Consider the following 21,014-nt stretch of genomic DNA (forward strand, 5'->3'; position numbering starts at 1 on the left):
CTCTCTTGCTTTCTTTCTCTCTTGCTTTCTTTCTCTCTCTCTCTTGCTTTCTTTCTTTCTCTCTTTCTTTCTTTCTCTCTCTCTCTTGCTTTCTTTCTCTCTCTTTTGCGTTCTTTCTCTTGCTTTCTTTCTCTCTTTTGCTTTCTTTCTCTCTCTCTTGTTTTCTTTCTCTCTCTTTTTCTTTCTCTCTCTCTCTCTCTTTCTCTCTCTTGCTGAGCTTCGTGGCATACCTGACCATGTCTCGCGGCACACTACTATGCCGCGACACACTGGTTGAAAAACATTGATCTAGAGTAACGGAATTTAAACATGCCTGGGATAAACATAGATCCATCCTAAGATAAAATACAGGAAATAGCATAAGGGTAGACTAGATGGACCATGAGGTCTTTTTCTGCCAGCAACCTTCTATGTTTCTGTTTCTAAGCCCGGTGTATGAATGCAGTCGCTATTTTCAGGCTGTGAAACCTCTCGTCCATTTGAGCTTTTGGCTGGGTTCGCACAAAATGTATTGATTTATTTATTGTACTTATATGCCACTTACTCCAAAACGGCAAAACCTGAGTGGCAAAACCTAGTAGCCTGGATGAAATAAGGGACGGGTCGTTTGTAGTTTTTGTAGAAAGTGTGCGAATGCAAGTAGATTAATAGGTACCAGTTGGGTAGGAAGGTAACCATGTTCCGCGCATCTTTGGCGCATAGCCATGCTGGACGTCATCTTTGGACAATTATGGCTCCCTTAGCCAAGAAACGGAGATGTAGCGTTGGGTACGACTAGACATGAAAACCTTTTAGTTTATAGTTTATAGGTCTGTGCTCAGGTCATGTTTAAGGCGACGTAGTTCTAAACTTTCCCAGAAATGACGTGGGTGATGTTAATTCCCAGTCGAGGAACCTCAGGTTTCAGCCCTTCGACGTAGGCCAGGGAGAAACACACACTCACTACACACAGACACACACACACTCTACATGGATTTTTTTTAATTACATTTTTTATTGATTTTTTTAAAATATGAACACGCGCACACAACATAAATCAGGTGCTCTGTGAGTAGTGCCCTCCACCAGACAAACATTCACACCCCACCATCAAATTGGGGGTGTTCGGGGTGGACACAAAAATGGAAACACTTGACTTTTTGGCATGTTCAAATCAATCAAAACTTGACATATTTTAATGTTTTTTTTATTCTGTCATGTTTTTTTAAACTACCTTTTTTTTTAACAGAAATTCAAGGAAATTGGTTATAATCTTCTAGAAATGGCTGACCTCTCAGACTTTCAAAGGGGCAAATTGTTGGTGTTTGAATGACAGGCGCTAGTGTAACAGGAACTGCCCGAATGTTTGGCGTTTCAAGAGATCATGTCTCAAAAGTAATGACTGCTTTTGAAAGAGAAGGGAAAACATCCTCAGCCAAGCACAGGTCTGGTTGAAAGTCGAAGTTGTCTGAGAGAGAGACCGTTGGACTCTAAAGCGAATTGTTGCAGCGGATCGCAAGACCGCAGCTCCTAAAATCACTGCAGAGCTCAATGGACACGTACAGAACCCAGTTACTATAAAAACTGTTCGAAGGGAGCTTCACAAATCTGGATTCCACGGAAAGAGCTGCAAGTTGTTTCCATTTTTTTGTCCACCCCTGTACCATTTTAACTCAAGAGCAAAATATGTTTACCTATTATAAAGTGATTCCAATTTTTTTTTTTTAAATTTATTTATTTATTTATTTATTTTATTGGATTTGTATGCCGCCCCTCTCCGGAGACTCGGGGCGGCTAACAGCAATAATAAGACAGCGTACAATAATAATCCAATAATAAAAACGATTAAAAACCCATTAATACAAAAACCAAACATACATACAGATATACCATGCATAAAATTGTAAAGGCCTAGGGGGAAAGAATATCTCAATTCCCCCATGCCTGGCGGCAGAGGTGGGTTTTAAGCAGCTTTCGAAAGGCAAGGAGGGTGGGGGCAATTCTAATCTCTGGGGGGAGTTGGTTCCTGAGGGCTGGGGCCGCCACAGAGAAGGCTCTTCCCCTGGGTCCCGCCAAGCAGCATTGTTTAGTTGACGGGACCCGGAGAAGACCCACTCTGTGGGACCTAACTGGTCGCTGGGATTTGTGCAGCAGAATGTATCCCTTGTAGCTTGGTCTCGGATTCTCCTCGCCATATATCATCTTACCTTGTCCCATCAGTTGTCGCAAATCACTTTCATTAACCGAATTCATCCTTTTGTCCATAATCTCAAATTGAATATGATCCCCCGTGTACTGGGAACCAATTTTGCATTGTCCATTTTGTCGCATCCTTCCAACCCAGGACTATGACCGCCTGAGCGCTTTCTATCGCTCCTTGTTTTATTTCTCTAAATTCCCCCATCGCATGACTTACTCTACATGGATTTCAAGAGCGCCAGTTTGCCGTTGCAGGGTATCTCCACCGAATCTCGACATTCCCATCCAGAACTTGTCCTCTGGTTTCCCCCCCCCCCCTTTTCCAGGGTTGAGTAACTATTTTACCTCTCCTGCCCGCTTTGTCGAGGGCAGCGCGACATTCGTGGATATGGGGTTATGTGCAGACAGCACAAAAAATAGAGGCAATATATTGGATATATGCGCACGTCCCCATGTCCCCGTCCAGCACAGCTTTCAGGATTCGTCAATGCACAGGGGGGACACACAGATGGACCCACAAAGGCCACCACACCCCGTGCCACGGATACAACTTCCTTGGCACGCTCTTCTCTGTGGACAACACCACGCAGGGAGTGTGAGTGTGAATGTATGTGTCTTTTTCCTCTTTCTCTCTCTAAAGCAGAGCGCCTGGTTTCCTGCCTGTAGATTTTTGCACTTGGGAACGGTACCGCAGTTTCCCTCTTTCGGTGTTTAGACTGTAAATAAAATACGATAGCAATAATGAACCCCCTCTGCATGATTTAGCGTCCCCCTCTCCTAAGCCCAGAGCCAGCCACGGTTGTTGGCCTGGGTAGAATACAGGTCAATGCAAGTCTTCCTTGATGTGAAACTACCTGCAGTATTGTAACACAATTCAGGGATAATAAAAAGGGCCTTTTTTTCTGCTACGTTGTCATTGTGTCGTTTGTCTTTTTTAAAAAAAGTAAACTTTATTTAAACACACAAAATACAAACAGTAAAACTCACACAGAAAAAGGAAAAAAAAACATTAAAAGTTGGACAATTTGTGACGTGCCTATAGTACAATTCTAAATGGTGCTTATTTACTATTATATGAATTGTATTTACATATATACATGAGACCCCATTTGGAATAATACTGTGTTCAGTTCTGGAGACCTCACCTACAAAAAGAGATGGATAAAATTGAACGGGTCCAAAGACGGGCTACAAGAATGGTGGAAGGTCTTAAGCATAAAACGTATCAGGAAAGACTTCATGGACTCAATCTGTAGAGTCTGGAGGACAGAAGGGAAAGGGGGGACATGATAGAAACATTTAAATATGTTAAAGGGTTAAATAAGGTTCAGGAGGGAAGTGTTTTTAGTAGGAAAGTGAACACAAGAACAAGGGGACACAATCTGAGGTTAGTTGGGGGAAAGATCAAAAGCAACATGAGAAAATATTATTTGACTGAAAGAGTAGTAGATCCTTGGAACAAACTTCCAGCAGACGTGGTTAGTAAATCCACAGGAACTGAATTTAAACATGCCTGGGATAAATCTAGATCCATCCTAAGATAAAATACAGGAAATAGTACAAGGGCAGACTAGATGGACCAGGAGGTCTTTTTCTGCCGTCAATCTTCTATGTCTCTATGTTTCTAAAGAACGGCCTCTTCCAGTTGGCCCCTTAATGCTTCAATCAATACCGGGTTGGTTCAATAATACTCACTTCCCGCAAAAGAGAGGCAGTGTGCAGTGTATAGACAACAGTGTGTGATTGTGTGCTGTGTACTCCAAGGCCTTGCCTTCCACCAAGGAAACGCCTCTAGTTACGAAGTTCTTTTTTAAAAAAAAAAAAAAGTATTCATTTGCAAACTTTAAAAAATACCTAAAAGAAAATGCAAATAAAGAAGAAATTGTTCAAAACGAACCAAAACGAAAAAGGTTTTAAAAGTTCATTGCAACTGTTGCAACAGTGAGGTGGGGCTCTTAACGTCAGGAGTGAAAAATGTGGACGGGTTTTGCAATAAAAGGGCTTTGTAGCAAGAAGGGCGGGGAAAATATTGCTGGGAAATGGAACAGAGAATTCCATTAGGGTTTGGAAGGGACCTTCAAGGTCTAACCCTTGAATTCATTCACTTACCTTCCTTCTCATTTATTTCTTCCTCTCTTTCCTCCTCTCTTTCTTTCTTCTTTTTCTCTTTCTTTCTTTCTTTCTTTCTCTTTCTCTTTTTCTCTTTTTTCTTTCTTTCTCTTCTCTTTTATTTTCTTGGTTTTTTCTTTTTCTCTTTTTTCCCTCTTTCTTCCTCTCGTCTCATTGTCTCTCCTTCCTTCTCATTTCTTTCTTCCTCTTTCTACCTCTTTCAGTTTTCTTCTCATTCTCTCCTTCCTTCACATTCCTCCCTTCTCATTTCTTCCTTCCTTCCTACTTCTTTCTTCTCATTCTCTCCTTCCTTCACATTCTTTTGCCCTCCTTTCTTTCTTCCTCTGTCCTTCTCTTCTTTCTTCTCATTGTCTTGCCTTCCTCCACTTTCCTTCCTTCTTTCTTTCTTCCTCTCTTTCCCCCTCTTTCTATCTTCTCTTTTTCTTTCCTTTTTTCTTTCTTTCTCATTTTGTCTCTCTCTTTCTCTCTCTCTTTCTCTTTCTTCCACTCTCTACCTCTCTCTTTCTCTTTCTCTTCTCCTTCTCCCTCTTTCTTTCTTCTCTTCTTTTTCTTTCTTTTTCTCTTTCTTTCTCATTCTCTCTCTCTCTTTTCTCTTACTTTTTTCTGTCTTTCTTCCTCTCTCTTTCTACATCTCTCTTTTCTTTCTCCATCTTTCTTTCTTTTCTTTTTCTTTCTTTTTCTCTTTCTTTCTCAATTTCTCTCTCTCTTTCTCTCTTTTTGCTCTTACTTTTTTTTCTTCCTCTCACGTTCTCTCCCCCCCCCTCATCTAAGTCATAATAAAGCCATACAAACAGTTAAACACCTCCCTCCTTTAATCCCCGCCCCGTTTTTTCCGCCGTCTCCTCCTGACTCAGCAAAGCCGAGCCCCTGGAAGCCCAACCCCGGAGAGAGACGTTTGCACACGTGTGCGTGTGAATCACCAACGGCTCCTTCCACTCGGGAGGCCAGGAGGGGTGGGCAGGAGAGCGGTTCCACGCGTGCAGACGTTACCTTTGCAGCCTCCGGGCTCGATCTGGCTGGGGAGGGGGGTCCCCGCATTGAAGCTGGGGAGGGGGGGGTACAGGGAAGGCTGGGCCAAGGGGCGCCTGTCAGTCTCGACCCCCCTACACACCATGTCCCTCCGAGTGGCAGGCTCCGCCCCAAACGTCCCCGGGTGCCTTTAAATACACGCGTCGGGAGTCTCCCGGGATGCGAGCGGCGTGGAGGTGTTGGGAAAGGGCACCAAGCGGCGATCGCCGGCGCTGGTTTAGCATGGCGAGCGAAGGCGGCCGGAGCATCCATTCCGACAACGTCTCCGAGGTCCACCAGGTGCCCATGCGGGTCATCATCCGACCCATCCCGCCGGTGCTGGACGAGAAGAAGGTGGACAGTCTCATGAAGACCATCCAGGTAGGGAGGGCCGGTTCCAGTAAATGGGAGAGGGGCGGCATATACATCTAATGAATGAATGAATGAATGAATGAATGAATGAATGAATGAATGAATGAATGAATGAATGAACCAACCAACCCAGTGGGGGTAGTAAGTTTATGCCCTATTTATTCAATACTTAATAGGTTTTTTTTTAAATTACCCTTCCTTCTCTAGTACATTATTACTATTATTATTATTATTATTATTATTATTATTATTATTATTATTATTATTATTATTATTATTATTATGGCAGTACAACACAGCAAACGAGATCACTATGCTGGATTTCGTATTTCATCACCAGTCGGGCACTTCCCAAGCACCTAGGACTGCGTGATGTAGTGGCGAATGATGTTTGCCGATCCCAGTAAAGCGGCCTTTTGCAATTGACAGGTGGAGATTTTGTCAATTCCGATGGTTTTCAAATATCCGCTGAGATCCTTTGGCACTGCGCCCAGCGTGCCAAGGACCACTGGGACCACTTTTGCTGGCTTATGCCATTGCACCTCGATTTTTAGATGATGATGATTATTTATTTATTAGATTTGTATGCCGCCCATCTCCGTAGACTTGTTGTTGTTGTTGTTGTTGTTGTTCTTATTATTATTTAGATTTGTATGCCGCCCTTCTCCGAAAACTCAGGGCAGCTCACAGAATAAATATAGAAACAAATATACAAATATACAAAACAAATCTAATACATTAAAAAAAACTACAGCTAAAACCCCTATATATTACTCAATCAGACAATCGAATCACACCATTCATCACATTTATTGGTTAGGGGGGACAAGATCGAATTGCCTAATTGCGACATAGGTGAGTCTTAAGACTCTTGGGGAAAGCGAGGAGTATGATTCTTAATTACTTTTAAAATAGGAAATAATTAAATAGTCTGTTTTGAATCCTTTTAATCATGATCTAGCACTGAACCTTTTTTAAAAAAAATATCTTTATTGAATATTTACATTTAAGACAACAGAAACAAAGACCAAATAAAACATACAAACAAAAACATAACATACAGAAGCATACAATTTTATAATATATATAGGTTACTTTGGTATCAGAACTTAAGCATCTAACAGTTAACATGTATATATGTCAGCTATTCTGCCAAGCCTTGTTCCTTGCAGCCTATCTACTGTATATTTTATTCTATTTCATTTTTTAACTTCGTTGTAAACTGTGCTTTATAAATTATGTGGTTTATATCTCTTTGTATTTCTTTTTCTGGGTTACGTTGTTTCTCATTACTGTGAGTTGGTATTTCGATAGGACTCAATAAGTGAGTTTAGCAAATTGCTTAGTTGACCATAGTTAAAAGGATTTATAGGATTACTCTTTGCTTTTATCCGTTTTCTTTTCGAAGTGTACACAATGTTAAAGTGGCATTGTATACACTTCAAAAAAACCACTGAACCTTTATAGCAATGAAAGAAAATTGAGCTACTTGCCTAATCTGTCCACTAGGCGGCAGCACCTCACCAGCCTGAGCGGATTTTGAGACATTCAAGGTCAGAGATGGCTAGTCCTGGGATAGGAGACCACCAGGAAATCTCAAAATTGTACTCTAAAAGTAGTCCTGGAATTAACAATGTGAACAATGTTCAGAAAGCATTTAAAGATACAATGGCATTGACCCATGTGACAATGGTTGCCGTTTAGATAGATACAGATACAAATTAACAGATGACCAATAAGTTCCCTTATTGGTCATCTATTCCAACCCTCTATCCAAGAAGGACACCCTACACCATTTCTGGCAGGTTGGCAGTCCAGTCTTTTCTTGAAAGACCGAGGATGGGTCGGGCAGGAGAAAGCCCCCTCCTCTTGAATTACAGAAAATGTTTCCCTCCCTGCTTTATCGCTGTCTCGCTTTATTCTTCCTTTTTCAATTCATAATGCAAAACAGAACGTAGCCTCAGCTTCATTCCCTGTAGTAATTTTTTAAAATCCGTTTCAAGTCTACGGAGAGGGGCGGCATACAAATCTAATAAATAAATAAATAAATAATGAATAAATAAATATTTTTTTCATATTTTAAACTACTGTACTTGCCACTTTTGACTTGACTGGATAAGCTGAAGAATAATGGTGTTTGTACTATGTTCATAACTAATTGGGTTTGGCAATATATAACACAAACCAACAATGCAGGCTTACAGGTTATAGAACACTGTTGTTTTAAGAGCTATTTATTTATTTTTATTTAGTTATTTATTTTGTCCAATACATAATGGTTAATGAGATTAACCATGTAGAATATATATCAAAGAAAGGGAAGGAAGGAAGGATAAGAGTCAAGATATAAGAATAAAATACAATACATTAATGGAGGATAGAGCAAGAGATATATGAGTGAAGAAAAGAAATATGAGATATAGGAGAGACAATTGGACAGGGGATGGAAGGCACCCTGGTGCACTTATACACGCCCCTTACTGACCTCTTAGAAATCTGGAGAGGTCAACCATGGAAAATGTTGAGGGTTAGGGATTGCCACTATGGAGTCCGGTAGTGAGTTCCACACTTTGACAACTCGATTGCTAAAGTCATATTTTTTGCAGTCCAGTTTGGAGCGGTTAATATTGAGTTTGAATCTGTTGCGTGCTCTTGTGTTGTTGTGGTTGAAGCTGAAGTAGTCGTTGACAGGCAGGACGTTGCAGCGTATGATCTTATGGGCAACACTTAGATCATGTTTGTCGTAGTTCTAAGCTTTTTAGACCCAGGATTGTAAGTCTAGTTTCAAGTGGAGGAGTGAAGTCTTCTGGTGAAGCTAATGTTGCATTTAGCCATAAGAGGGAGCTAGAAGCCTCCCCTCTCTGTCTCTGTCTCTCTCCTTCTCTCTCTGTCTGTCTCTGTCTCTCTCTTTCTCTCTCTCTGCCTCTATCTTTCTCTGTATGTCTGTCTCTCTCTTTCTGTCTCCCTTTCTCCCTTTCTTTCTTTCTTTCTTTCTTTCTTTCTCTCTCTGTCTCTGCTATTCTCTGCTAATTTGTCTTCATGACCAAGCTGTAAAACTGCGTGTTCAAATGATGATTTAATGTATCTATAAGCTGAACAAGTAAGGCTTATAGGATTGTATATGTATTGAAAGTAATTGACTGATATGTATGACTAGGATTGTTCTTGACTAAGATATTTGCCAAAGTAAATAATTTATTATTTATTTATTAATTAGATTTGTATGCTGCCCCTCTCCGTAGACTCGGGGCGGCTAACAACAGTAAAAAGACAATATGTACAAATCTAATATTAAAAATAATGTAAAAAACCCCAATTTAAGAAACCAATCATACATACAGACATACCATGCATAAATTTTATAAGCCTAGGGAGAAGGGAATATCTCAATTCCCCCATGCCTGATGACAGAGGTGGGTTTTAAGGAGCTTACGAAAGGCAAGGAGGGTGGGGGCAACTCTGATATCTGGGGGGAGTTGGTTCCAGAGGGTCGGGGCCGCCACAGAGAAGGCTCTTCCTCTGGGTCCCGCCAAACAGCATTGTTTAGTCGACGGGACCCGGAGAAGGCCAACTCTGTGGGACCTAACCGGTCGCTGGGATTCGTGCGGCAGAAGACGGTCCTGGAGATAATCTGGTCCGGTGCCATGAAGGGCTTTATAGGTCATAACCAACACTTTGAATTGTGACCGGAAACCGATCGGAAACCAATGCAGACTGCGGAGTGTTGGAGTAATATGGGCATATTTGGGGAAGGCCATGATTGCTCTCGCAGCTGCATTCTACACGATCTGAAGTTTCCGAACACTTAGAGAGCGTTACAGTAGTCGAGCCTCGAGGTGACGAGAGATTATATACTGAATGTATCTGGATTGTATCACTGAACTATTACTTGTATCTCTGGTCTACCAGCTGGATATCTGCAATCTCCATGTTTCCTCTGTGTATGTGTATCTTTGACTACTCAGAGATTACTCTGCACACGCCTTAACACTTAACAAACGGTCAAGGTCGAAGGGGATTCCGTTCATTCGTGCGATTCACTCATTTTGGATAATTTTTTCTCTTTCTCTCTCCGTCTTTCCCTCCTTCCTTTTTTATTTCCTTTTAGGAGGATCCTGACCAGGCCCCCCCGATCGATGTCCTCTGGATTAAAGGCACGGAAGGAGGAGATTACTTCTATTCCTTCGGAGGCTGCCATCGTTACGCAGCCTACAAGCGCCTGAACAAGGAGACCATCCCTGCGAAGATCATCCGATCGAACCTCAGCGACCTGCGGACTTACCTGGGCTCTTCGCTCCCCGATTTGCGATAGGAGGGGGACTTCATCCTGCATCCCGCCCCAGTTCGAGAACATCCTTGGACTTTGGGATTATTGGAGATGAGCTGGACCCAAGGATCGGTCTTTGACTCCCTTTGGCGGACCTTCAACAATGAGGACTAGCAACCTGATTTTGTCCATATCTCCGTTGGGTAGTAGAGGGAGGCCCCAGACCGCTGTTTCTCAACATTGGTCCCTGTCCGCGTCCCAATTAACATCCAAGAAATAATCTTGGCCTTCTTCCAAGTTCCAATTTATTAACAGAGCCATGTTGGATATGAACTGTAGTCTAACCCAGTGTTTCCCAACCTTGGCCACTTGAAGATATTTGGACTTCAACTCCCAGAATTCCCCAGCCAGTGAATGCTGGCTGGGGAATTCTGGGAGTTGAAGTCCAGATATCTTCAAGTGGCCAAGGTTGGGAAACACTGGTCTAACCGATACCAAATTTTCCTACAGTTCTCCACCTAGGTGAAGGTTCATTCCTCATCCCCTCACCCACAAATTCACGTGGACCACTCCTGTTCTCTCTTTAAAAAAATTTTTTTTTAAATTATTTTTCAAAAAGACAAACAAAGACAACATTAAACATTTAAGGAGCTACCATTGCTCTGCTTGTCGTAGAAGTCTAACTAATACAAAAATATAAAATCCTAACTGTTGTGTTGTGGTTCAGCCTGGGACCCCTCCGGGAATGGCTGATTTGCTGTCGGTGTCCAGCTCAGAGGCTGAGGACCAGGAGGGGCAGACTGACGAAGAAGCTGAATCCCAGGCTGAAGATGAAGGACAGCCAGAGTTCCACCAGGGGGAGCTCTCCCCGCAAGCAGCCTGGATTCCCTGGGGGAAGATGCTAGTGACTTCATAGATATGCGACAGAGGAGAGCTAACGAGAGAAGAACGCAGTTGGCTAGGTATTACCAGCATTAGTGGTTGCAGCTGGGTTTGGGTGTGGTGCTCTTGGGAAAGGATAAAAGGTGGCCCCACCCTTCCTGGCTTGTGGAGTTTTATCTTGGAGATTCGTGAGACCTGTCTGTGAACTTTGGTGGCTACAATCCTGGTTTGTGCCTTGGACTCTTGAAACCTTGGGGGGGTGTGCCAGCAAGAAGCTTTTGGAATTGACTGGACATCAGGACCCTGTTGTAAAGTATTGTAACCTGTCTGCTGTGAAGACAGGTCTTCCTTTATGCTTATTTTTTCCTGCTATAAATTACTTTTGGATTTTACCAGAGTTTCTGGCTGTTTTTTCAGTGGGTGTGGAGGTCTGGGAAAACCCAGACAGAACATGTTGTCAGATCAATACAGAAATATCACATGTGTACATTACATTTTTATTGAATTTAACTCTATATTTTTTATATTAATCCTGTTAATTAAATTTATTTATCTATAAAATATTGTATACTTATACGAAAAAACAAAATATTAATAATGCAGAAAAAAATAGCACTTCTAACTTTATTATACTATAAACTATTTCACTCTATCTTATAATTCTTCAAATAGTTATACATTCTTACTTATTTAATTTTTAATACTCCTGTTCTCTCAATCCTCCATGATCCTCCCCCGTACCTCCGGCTGGTGCTGAACAAAGGATGGCCTTGAATCTTCTGGAAAGCATTTGTTGTGGCTAGTATCTTTCCCTCTCATGCAACCATGAGAGCACACGGGAAATATGGGAAGGAGCATACTGCTTCCTTTTTGCCTAGGGCTAGCTGATGAGAGCGAAATAGCTTGAAATAGATCTACTGTATACTAGTCTCCCTTCCTTTTCATTATCAGCAAAAATGTGTTACACATATAGAATATACAGTTTGTCAGCTATAAACTATAGTTTGTCGGCTATAAAAATTTAACTGCCTTGGATATTGCCCCTGGAGGGGCCGAGAGGCAAAAAGGAAGCAGTAGGCTCCCCCCACCCCATATTTGGGTATACCAGGGTGATTCGACAGGGAAAAAACATACATACATACATCATACATACACACACATACAGTGGTGACTCTACCTACAAACGCCTCCATTTACAAACTTTTCTAGATAAGAACTGTGTGTTCAAGATCTTTTTGCCTCTTCTCAAGAACCATTTTCCACTTAGAAACCCAAGCCTCCGAAACTGTAACCGGAAAAGACAGGGAGAAGCCTCCGTGGGGCCTCTGTAGGAATCTCCTGGGAGGAAACAGGACCAGAAAAGGCAGGGAGAAGCCTCTGTGTGGCCTCTCTAGGAATCTCCTAGGAGGAAATAGGGCCAGAAAAGGCGGGGAGAAGCCTCCGTGGGGCCTCTCTAGGAATCTCCTGGGAGGAAACAGGGCCAGAAAAGGCAGGGAGAAGCCTCCGTGGGGCCTCTCTAGGAATCTCCTGGGAGGAAACATGGCCAGAAAAGGTGGGGAGAAGTCTCTGTGTGGCCTCTCTAGGAATCTCCTAGGAGGAAATAGGGCCGGAAAAGGCAGGGAGAAGCCTCCGTGGGGCCTCTCTAGGAATCTCCTGGGAGGAAACAGGGCCAGAAAAGGCAGGGAGAAGCCTCCGTGGGGCCTCTCTAGGAATCTCCTGGGAGGAAACAGGGCCAGAAAAGGCAGGGAGAAGCCTCCGTGGGGCCTCTCTAGGAATCTCCTGGGAGGAAACAGGGCCAGAAAAGGTGGGGAGAAGCCCCTGTGGGGTCTCTCTAGGAATCTCCTGGGAGGAAATAGGGCTGGAAAAGGCAGGGAGAAGCCTCCGTGGGGCCTCTCTAGGAATCTCCTGGGAGGAAACAGGGCCAGAAAAGGTGGGGAGAAGCCCCTGTGGGGCCTCTCTAGGAATCTCCTGGGAGGAAATAGGGCCGGAAAAGGTGGGGAGAAGCCTCTGTGGAGCCTCTCTAGGAATCTTCTGGGAGGAAACCGAGCTGGAAAAGGTGGGGGGAAGCCTCCGTGGGGCCTCTGTGGGAATCTCCTGGGAGGAAACAGGGCCTCCACCTTCCCTGTGGTTTCCCCAATCACACACATTATTTGCTTTTACATTGATTTCTATGGGAAAAATTGCTTCTTCTTATAAACTTTTCTATGTAAGAATCTGGTCATGGAACGAATTTCATAAGTAGAGGTACCACTGTGTGTTTGTGTATGTAAACACACATACACACACAGTATATATACTGTAATTTATATGCTGCCCATCTCATATCCAATGACTCTTGTCTAGTCTTCCTTGTGTGGCCACAAGGGCTGGAGAAGTTGGGAGTCGTAACCCAACCCATTTTTCCCCAAATATGTCAATTCTTGTAGATTTTTGCAATCTTGGGGGGTAATAGATATTTCTGCCATGATGGAATAGACATGGTGGTTCTACTGGTAGCTGGTGGACCAGTGATGCTGTTTTCTGATACAGATTAACAGAGTTGGGAGCTTTGTAGGCCATCCAGAATTGGTCTTACAAATGTTTTGTATGCTCTGGTTAACATTAGTTCAATGTTTTTGGAAGAAGCTGCACAGGATTAGATCCTAGGTCTAGAGAGCTTAGAACTACGTCGCCTAAAACACAATCTAAGTATTGCCCACAAGATCATATGCTGCAACGTCCTGCCTGTCAATGACTACTTCAGCTTCAACCACAACAATACAAGACCACGCAACAGATTCAAACTTAATATTAACCGCTCCAAACTTGACTAAAAAATATGACTTCAGCAACCGAATTGTCGAAGCATGGAACTCATTACCGGACTCAGTAGTGTCAACCCCTAACCCCCAACATTTCTCCCTTAGACTATCCACGATTGACCTCTCCAGGTTCCTTAGAGGTCAGTAAGGGGCGTGCATAAGTGCACCAGTGTGCCTTCCGTCCCCTGTCCAATTGTCTCTCCTTATCTCATTTATCTTTTCTTCCTTTCAAATATGTTCACCTCTACTTTTATATCTTTTCTTCTATTCTTTTCTTTACTTATATTATTACATATCTATTCTCTTCAATGTGTATTATGTATTGGACAAAATAAATAAAATAAATAAATAAATAACAGCTCTTAGTACTTTTTTGGCAATGTTGTTTCAGTGGGCTTTGGCACTTGGGTTGTTGGATATGAGTTCTCCAAGGTCAGGGTTAGAAGACGGAGGTCTGGGTGACCAGGGTGCATGGATTTCTCTTCGAAACACCCCAAAACAATTCAAATTTTGATGGCTTCCATTCCCATTCCACTGTCAGACTTTTTACTAAATCTGCACTTCTATTACTACTATTTTTTTCTCATCATTCCTATCACCCATCTCCTCCCACTTATGATGTATGACTGTAACTTGTTGTTTGTATCCTTAAGATTTTTATTAATATTGATTGTTTCCTGATTGCTTATTTGACCCCTATGACAAAGTGTTGTACATCATGATTCTTGACAAATGTATATTTTCTTTTATGTACACTGAGAGCATCTGCACCGAGACAAATTCCTTGTGTGTCCAATCACACTTGGCCAATAAAATTCTATTCTATTCTATAAAAGGTGGGGTGGGGCTTGAAGATGGAGGAGCGAAAGAAATCCCTTTCTGGGCAAAAAGATCCAGCAGAGGGCGCTCTTTTCCTGCTAGGATAGAAAATTCAGCTCCTTCAAGCAAAGGCTGAATCTGAACTTGGGGCTTCACTGAAGATTCACCTTAATCTTTGTCTTCTTGGTTATTTCTCTTTTCTACTTGCTTTTCTTGAAATTCAAAAATGCCATAAATGGAGAATTAGTGGAGCACCCACAACTTCTAGTGGCAAGCGGTTCCCCTGATCAATTGTCCTCCCTGTCAGGAAATTTCTCCTTAGTTCCAAGTTGCTTGTCTCCTTGATGAGGTTTCCATCCGTTGCTTCTTGCCCTGCCTACGGGGGTTTTGGAGAACCAGGCTGACCCCCAGCCTCTTCGTTGTGGTTTTTCTAACTTTCATAAATAAAACTCTGTGACCTCGGACTCTGCCCTCAATCGGTCACTTGGAAATCTCTCTCCCCCTCCCCTTTTATTTCCCAGGTAACGTTTTTAGTTCTAGTGGTCAAATTTCAAGCCAACCACATCCGATCATGTGAGGCACAACTTGCTATGCTTGGAAATGGTTTGTCTACTTTTTTTGGACCGAGGCAGAAATTTAGACTGACCCAAGAACCAGGTTTTGTTCATTACAGGCAGTCCTCGGAACTGGGCATGGATAGCCTAGAGAAAAGGAGGGCCAGAGCGGACATGATAGCTGTATACAGGTATATGAGGGGTTGCCACAGAGAGGAGGGGGTCACTCTCTTCTCCAGAGCACCAGAGGGTCGGACGAGGAACAACGGCTGGAAGCTGACCAAGGAGAGATTCAACCTAGAAGTAAGGAAGAACTTCCTGATGATCAGAACGATCAACCAGTGGAACAACCTGCCTGCGGAGGTTGTGAACTCCCCAACTCTGGACACTTTCAAGAGGAGATTGGACTGCCACTTGGCCGGGGTGCTTTAAGATGCCTGCTCAGGCAGGGGGTTGGACTTGATGACCTGCAGGGTCCCTTTCAACTCTAACAATAAATAAGTAAGTAAGTAAGTAAGTAAGTAAGTAAATAAATAAATAAATAAATAAATAAATAATAAATAAGCCATTCATTTAATGACCATTGGAAGTTACAATGGAAAAAGTGAATTATGAAAAAAAAAATTAAGACATGGCCATGCCATCATCACTGTGGCCACGTGATCAAAATTTGGATGATTGGCAGCCGCCTTCTACTCATAGCAGTTTCAGCGTCCTTAGGACTACCTGGAATAGAATAGAATAGAGGATAGGAGAAGGAAGGATAATAGAAATAGAAGAGAATAGAAGGAGAAGGAAGGAGAATTAGAAGAGAAGAGAGAAGAGGAGGAGAATAGAAGATAAGAGAAGGAGGAAAGAAGGAAGGAGAAGAGAAATAGAAGAGAAGAGAGAAGAAAAAAGGAAGAAGAGAATAAAATAGAATGGAGAAGAGAAGGAAGGAGAAGAGAAGAGAAGAGAAGGAGGAAAGAAGGAAGGAGAAGAGAAATAGAAGAGAAGAGAGAAGAGAAGGAGGAAAGGAAGAATAGAATAAAATAGAATGGAGAAGAGAAGGAAGGAGAAGAGAAGATAACAGAAGGAGGAAAGAAGGAAGGAGAAGAGAAATAGAATAGAAGGAGAAGGAAGAAGAATTAGAAGAGAAGAAAGAAGAGAAGGGAGGAGAATAGAAGATAAGAGAAGGAGGAAAGGAGGAAGGAGAAGAGAAATAGAAGAGAAGAGAGAAGAGAAGGAGGAAAGGAAGAATAGAATAAAATAGAATGGAGAAGGAAGGAGAAGAGAAGGAGGAAAGAAGAAAGGAGGAGAGAAATAGAAGAGAGGAGAAGGAGAAGGAAGGAGAATTAGAAGAGAAGAAGAAGGAGAAAAGAAGGAAGAATAAGATAAATAGAAGAGCAGGAGAAGGAGAAGAGAAGGAATGGAATAGAATAGAATAGAATAGAAAATATGGAACAGAATAGAATATGGAATGGGATGGATTCTGGCTTTTTCAGTTCCTCGTAAGAGCAATCGTGAAACAAATTTTGTTTTAGGAGGAAATCTTCCCAAAATCCAAGATGAAGAAGAAGAATGGATCCCGCAAGCCCCTTTGTTCTCTCCTGGAACAAATGGGCTCGGGAAACTGAGGTCATTTGTCGGTTGGGGGTCCTCGGGGCCCTTCCAGGTCAGGCTACGAGAGGGGAAGACAGGTGGACGGACCGACAGGAACCCCCTGTCCCGAGATTAATGAGCCCAGCCCCTCCCCTTCCCCTCTCCCTGCAGATAATAGCCCACCAGTCTTCCCTGGTTCCAATACATATCTCGCTGTACTGAAGAGAGTCAAATCTGTGGAACTCACTGCTCCAAGATATGGTCTCCAGCCTAGATGCATTGAGAAGATTAGATAAGATTACAAACAAACCTCTTTTTTTGTTTCTTCCGTTCCTTTCCTTCCTTCTTTCCTTCCTTTTTTCTTTCCTTCTTTCCTTCCTTCCTCTCTTCCTTCTTTCCTTCCTTCATTCTTCCCTTTCTTTCTTTTTTCTTTCCTTCTTTCCTCCCTTCCTTTTCTTTCTTCCCTTCCATTCCTTCCTTCTTCCCTTTCATTTTCTTCCCTTTCTTTTTTCTTCCCTTTCTTCTTTCCTTCCTTCCTTCTTCCCTTCCTTTTTTCTTCCCTTCCTTCCTTCATCCCTTCCTTCTTTCCTTCCTTCATTCTTCCCTTTCTTTTTTCTTTCCTCCCTTCCTCCCTTCCTTATTTCTTTCTTCCTTCATTCCCCCATCTGCCTCCCATCTCTCCTTTCTACTTTCCCCTTCTTCTTCCTCTTCCCTTTCCTCCCTCCCTCCCTCCCAGAGTTAAAATATTAAAATTGATCTTAAAAATTAGAGCTGCTTTGTATTTCCTTTCTTCTGAGTTTTCGGGAAAGGACGGCGTATAAGTCAGATAGACAGATAGACAGATAGATAGATAGATAGATAGATAGATAGATAGATAGATAGATTGATAGATTGATAGATAGATAGATAGATAGATAGATAGATATGATATAGATAGATAGATAGACAGACAGACAGACAGACAGACAGACAGACAGACAGACAGACAGAAAAAGTTGAATAGATACGTGAATGAATGAATAGATAGATGAAATAATTAATGAATCAATAAATAAATAGATAATAATATTATTAATAATAATAATAATAATAATAATAATAATAATAATAATAATAATCTATTAGACTTGTATGCCACCCCTCTCCAAAGACTCAGAGCGGTTCACAACAAAATGAAGCGACTCAATGAATGGATAAATAGATAAATAAATAAATAGATAAATGCTAATGCTATTTTGTGTGGGGTAATCCACTTAACCCAAAAAAGAAGGAAGGAAAAACCCCTTTTTTGGGACTCCGGAGCAGTGGGGACAGGGAGGAAGGCAAAGCGTGACCTGGCCCCCTCCCCATTGCCCCCTCCTCTTTCGCTGCCCCCGGGAGGAGGCCTGCAAAGTTGTAGGGCCCTGCTGCCAGAGGTCTTGCCCCCACGGCGGTGTTAATATCCGACGCAGGCCATCAAAGGCTGGGTTGAAATTAACCCCGAGGACCAGCGGAGGCTCGTAAAAAAAGAGGCCACCGGGCTGGGACCTGCTGAGGAGGGGGGGGTCACAGAAGGCGACCCACCCACCCCTCCTTTCTCCCAGGAAGGGGAAAGCAAATCTCATAGAAACATAGAAGACTGACAGCAGAAAAAGACCTCATGGTCCATCTAATCTGCCCTTACACTATTTCCTGTATTTTATCTTAGGATGGATATATGTTTATCCCAGGCATGTTTCAATTCAGTCACTGTGGATTTACCAACCACGTCTGCTGGAAGTTTGTTATTATTATTATTATTATTTAGAGAGTAATAGCACAATATATAACAAATCTAAATTAAAAGTCACTAAAACCCCTTATTTAAAAAGAAACATAGATACATACAAACATACCATGCATAAACTGTATGGGCCCAGGGGAAATGTCTCAGTTCCCCCATGCCTGACAGCAGAGGTGGGTTTTAAGGAGTTTACAAAAGGCAATGAGGGTGGGGGCAATCCTAATCTCCGGGGGGAGCTGGTTCCAGAGGGTCAGGGCCACCACAGAGAAGGCTCTTCCCCTTGGTCCCGCCACACGACATTGTTTAGTCGATGGGACATAGAGAAGGCCAACTCTGTGGGACCTAACCGGTCGCTGGGATTCGTGCGGCAGAAGGCGGTCCCGGAGACGTTCCAAGCATCTACTACTCTTTCAGTCAAATCATATTTTCTCACATTGCTTCTGATCTTTCCCCCAACTCACCTCAGATTGTGCCCCCTTGTTCTTGTGTTCACTTTCTTATTAAAAACACTTCCCTCCTAAACCTTATTTAACCCTTTGACATATTTCGATGTTTCGATCGTGTCCCCCCTTTCCCTTCTGTCCTCCAGACTATACAGATTGAGTTCATTAGGTCTTTCCTGATACGTTTTATGCTTAAGACCTTCCACCATTTTTGTAGCCCGTCTTTGGACCCATTCAATTTTATCCATATCTTTTTGTAGGTGAGGTCTCCAGAACTGGACTCAGTATTCCAAATGGGGTCTCACCAGCGCTCTATACAGCAGGATCACAATCTCCCTCTTCCTGCTTGTTATACCTCTAGCTATGCAGCCAAACATCCTACTTGTTTTCCCTACCGCCTGACCGCACTGTTCACCCATTTTGAGACTGTCGGAAATCACGACCCCTAAATCCTTCTCTTCTGAAATTTTTGCTAAAACAGAACTGCCAATACAATACTCAGACTGAGGATTCCTTTTGCCCAAGTGCATTATTTTACATTTGGAAACATTAAATTGCAGTTTCCATTGCTTCAATCTCAATCTAGTCTTCCCTTATACTATTTCCTGTATTTTATCTTAGGATGGATATATATTTATCCCAGGCATAACTTATCCTGATCAGTTTTATGCTTAAGACCTTCCACCATTCTTGTAGCCCGTCTTTGGACCCATTCAATTTTGTCAATATCTTTTTGTAGGTGAGGTCTCCAGAACTGGACACAGTGTCCCAAATGTGGTCTCACCAGCGCTCTATACAGCGGGATCATAATCTCCCTCTTCCTGCTTGTTATAAGAGATAGATCTCTTTGCAAAGGGCCGGAGAGGTCAGGTTGGCAGCGTCCTGGGGTGGACACATGTGGCCGGTGTTTAACACGGCTGGGTCTGGAATCCATTTGTCTTGGTTAGAAGGGGGCTAACGAGACCCCCGGGATGGGGGAATAATAGCCACACTGCTGGTGCGTTCCATCTGCTTTCTGTTTATTGACCTACACTTAAGGATCCACCTCCTCCTCCCACATTAAGCCAGGTGACAGGTTGGGGAGGTGGGGGAAAGTCCCAGATTGATGTTGTTTACCCTACGGGAGACCCCCCCCCCCGTTCGATTTTTGCAGGCTACTGTTTTCTGCCTCCGATTGCCAGCCGAAGGTTGGCAAACAGAGATGTCCCCCAAAAGAAGGAGTGGAAGAGCTATTGCTGCTTTGGGAACCACCGGGGTTCAGGAGGTCTTCTAGTCCAATGTTTTTCAACCAGTGTGCCGCGGCACACTAGTGTGCCGTGGAACATGGTCAGGTGTGCCGCAAGAGGGGAGAGAGAAAGAGAGAGAGAAAGAGAAAGAAAGCAAGAGCGAGAGAGAAAGAGCGAGAGAGAGAGAAAGAAAGAAAGAAAAAGAGAGAGATAAAGAAAGCAAGAGAGAGAAAAAGAAAGCGAGCAAAAGAGAGAGAAAGCAAGAGAGAGGGGGGAGAGAGAAAGAGAAAGAAAGAAAGAGAGAAAGAGAAAGAAAGAAAGAAAGAAAGAAAGAGAGAGAGAGAGAGAGACAGAAAGAAAGAAAGAGAGAGTGTGTGTGTGTGAGAGAGAAAGAAAGCAAGAGAGAGAGAGAAAGCAAGAGAGAGAGAGAAAAAAGAGAGAAAGAGAGAGAGAAGGAGATGGAGAGAGAGAAATGAGAGAAAAAGGGGAGAAAAAAAGAGAAATGAGAAAATGATTGAGGCAGAGAATGAGAGGAAAGAGAGAGAAAGAAAAGAGAGAGAGAAGTGACTCTTGATTTAAAGCATATGATAAAAAGCACCCAAAGAATAAGAGAGAAAAAAACCCCAGCCCTCACCTGTTTTTGGAAATGGTTCAAGAGTGTGTATACAAACACACAAGGGGGGGGGGGATAATATGTATAATATATACTGTCTTAGAGTGTCATTTTGGTTGGTGGTGTGCTTCACGATTTTGTAAATGTAAAAAATGTGCCGCAGCTCAAAAAAGGTTGAAAATCACTGATCTAGTCCAACCCCCTGCCCAAAGAGGAGACCCTACACGAGATCCTAAATCAGCACCTAAAAAACAATAACTTATTGGACCCAAATCAGCATGGCTTTACTGAAGGCAAATCATGTCAGACTAATCTCATTGATTTCTTTGACTATGTCACAAAGGTGTTGGATGAAGGTGGTGCCGTGGATATTGCCTA

The 21,014-nt window shown here is 42.7% G+C and overlaps 1 protein-coding gene across 2 annotated transcripts; it reads left to right on the forward strand.

Moving 5' to 3' along the window:
- The first annotated feature begins 4,326 nt into the window (after positions 1-4,326).
- Positions 4,327-13,991, forward strand: SRXN1 (sulfiredoxin 1). Of its 2 annotated transcripts, XM_070744412.1 has the most exons (4): positions 4,327-5,697; positions 9,797-10,276; positions 10,424-10,673; positions 11,299-13,991. In XM_070744412.1, exons 1-2 carry the CDS (start codon positions 5,497-5,499, stop codon positions 9,998-10,000), a joined length of 405 nt encoding a protein of 134 aa, XP_070600513.1. In that variant the 5' UTR covers positions 4,327-5,496; the 3' UTR covers positions 10,001-10,276; positions 10,424-10,673; positions 11,299-13,991. The 2 variants fall into 2 exon arrangements, with proteins under 2 accessions (XP_070600513.1, XP_070600512.1); XM_070744411.1 differs by lacking the exon at positions 11,299-13,991 and having other exon boundaries at positions 10,424-11,229.
- Positions 13,992-21,014: the final 7,023 nt, after the last annotated feature.

The sequence above is a fragment of the Erythrolamprus reginae genome, chromosome 3 (genome assembly GCF_031021105.1).
Source record: "Erythrolamprus reginae isolate rEryReg1 chromosome 3, rEryReg1.hap1, whole genome shotgun sequence".
NCBI classification, from domain to species: Eukaryota; Metazoa; Chordata; class Lepidosauria; order Squamata; family Dipsadidae; genus Erythrolamprus; species Erythrolamprus reginae.

Excerpts from the sequence above, each read along its gene's own strand:
- SRXN1 (XM_070744412.1), top strand. The coding sequence starts at position 5,497 with ATGCGAGCGGCGTGGAGGTGTTGGGAAAGGGCACCAAGCGGCGATCGC. Across the intron at positions 5,698-9,796 it reads GTCTCATGAAGACCATCCAG|GAGGATCCTGACCAGGCCCC; the intron begins GTAGGGAGGGCC and ends ATTTCCTTTTAG.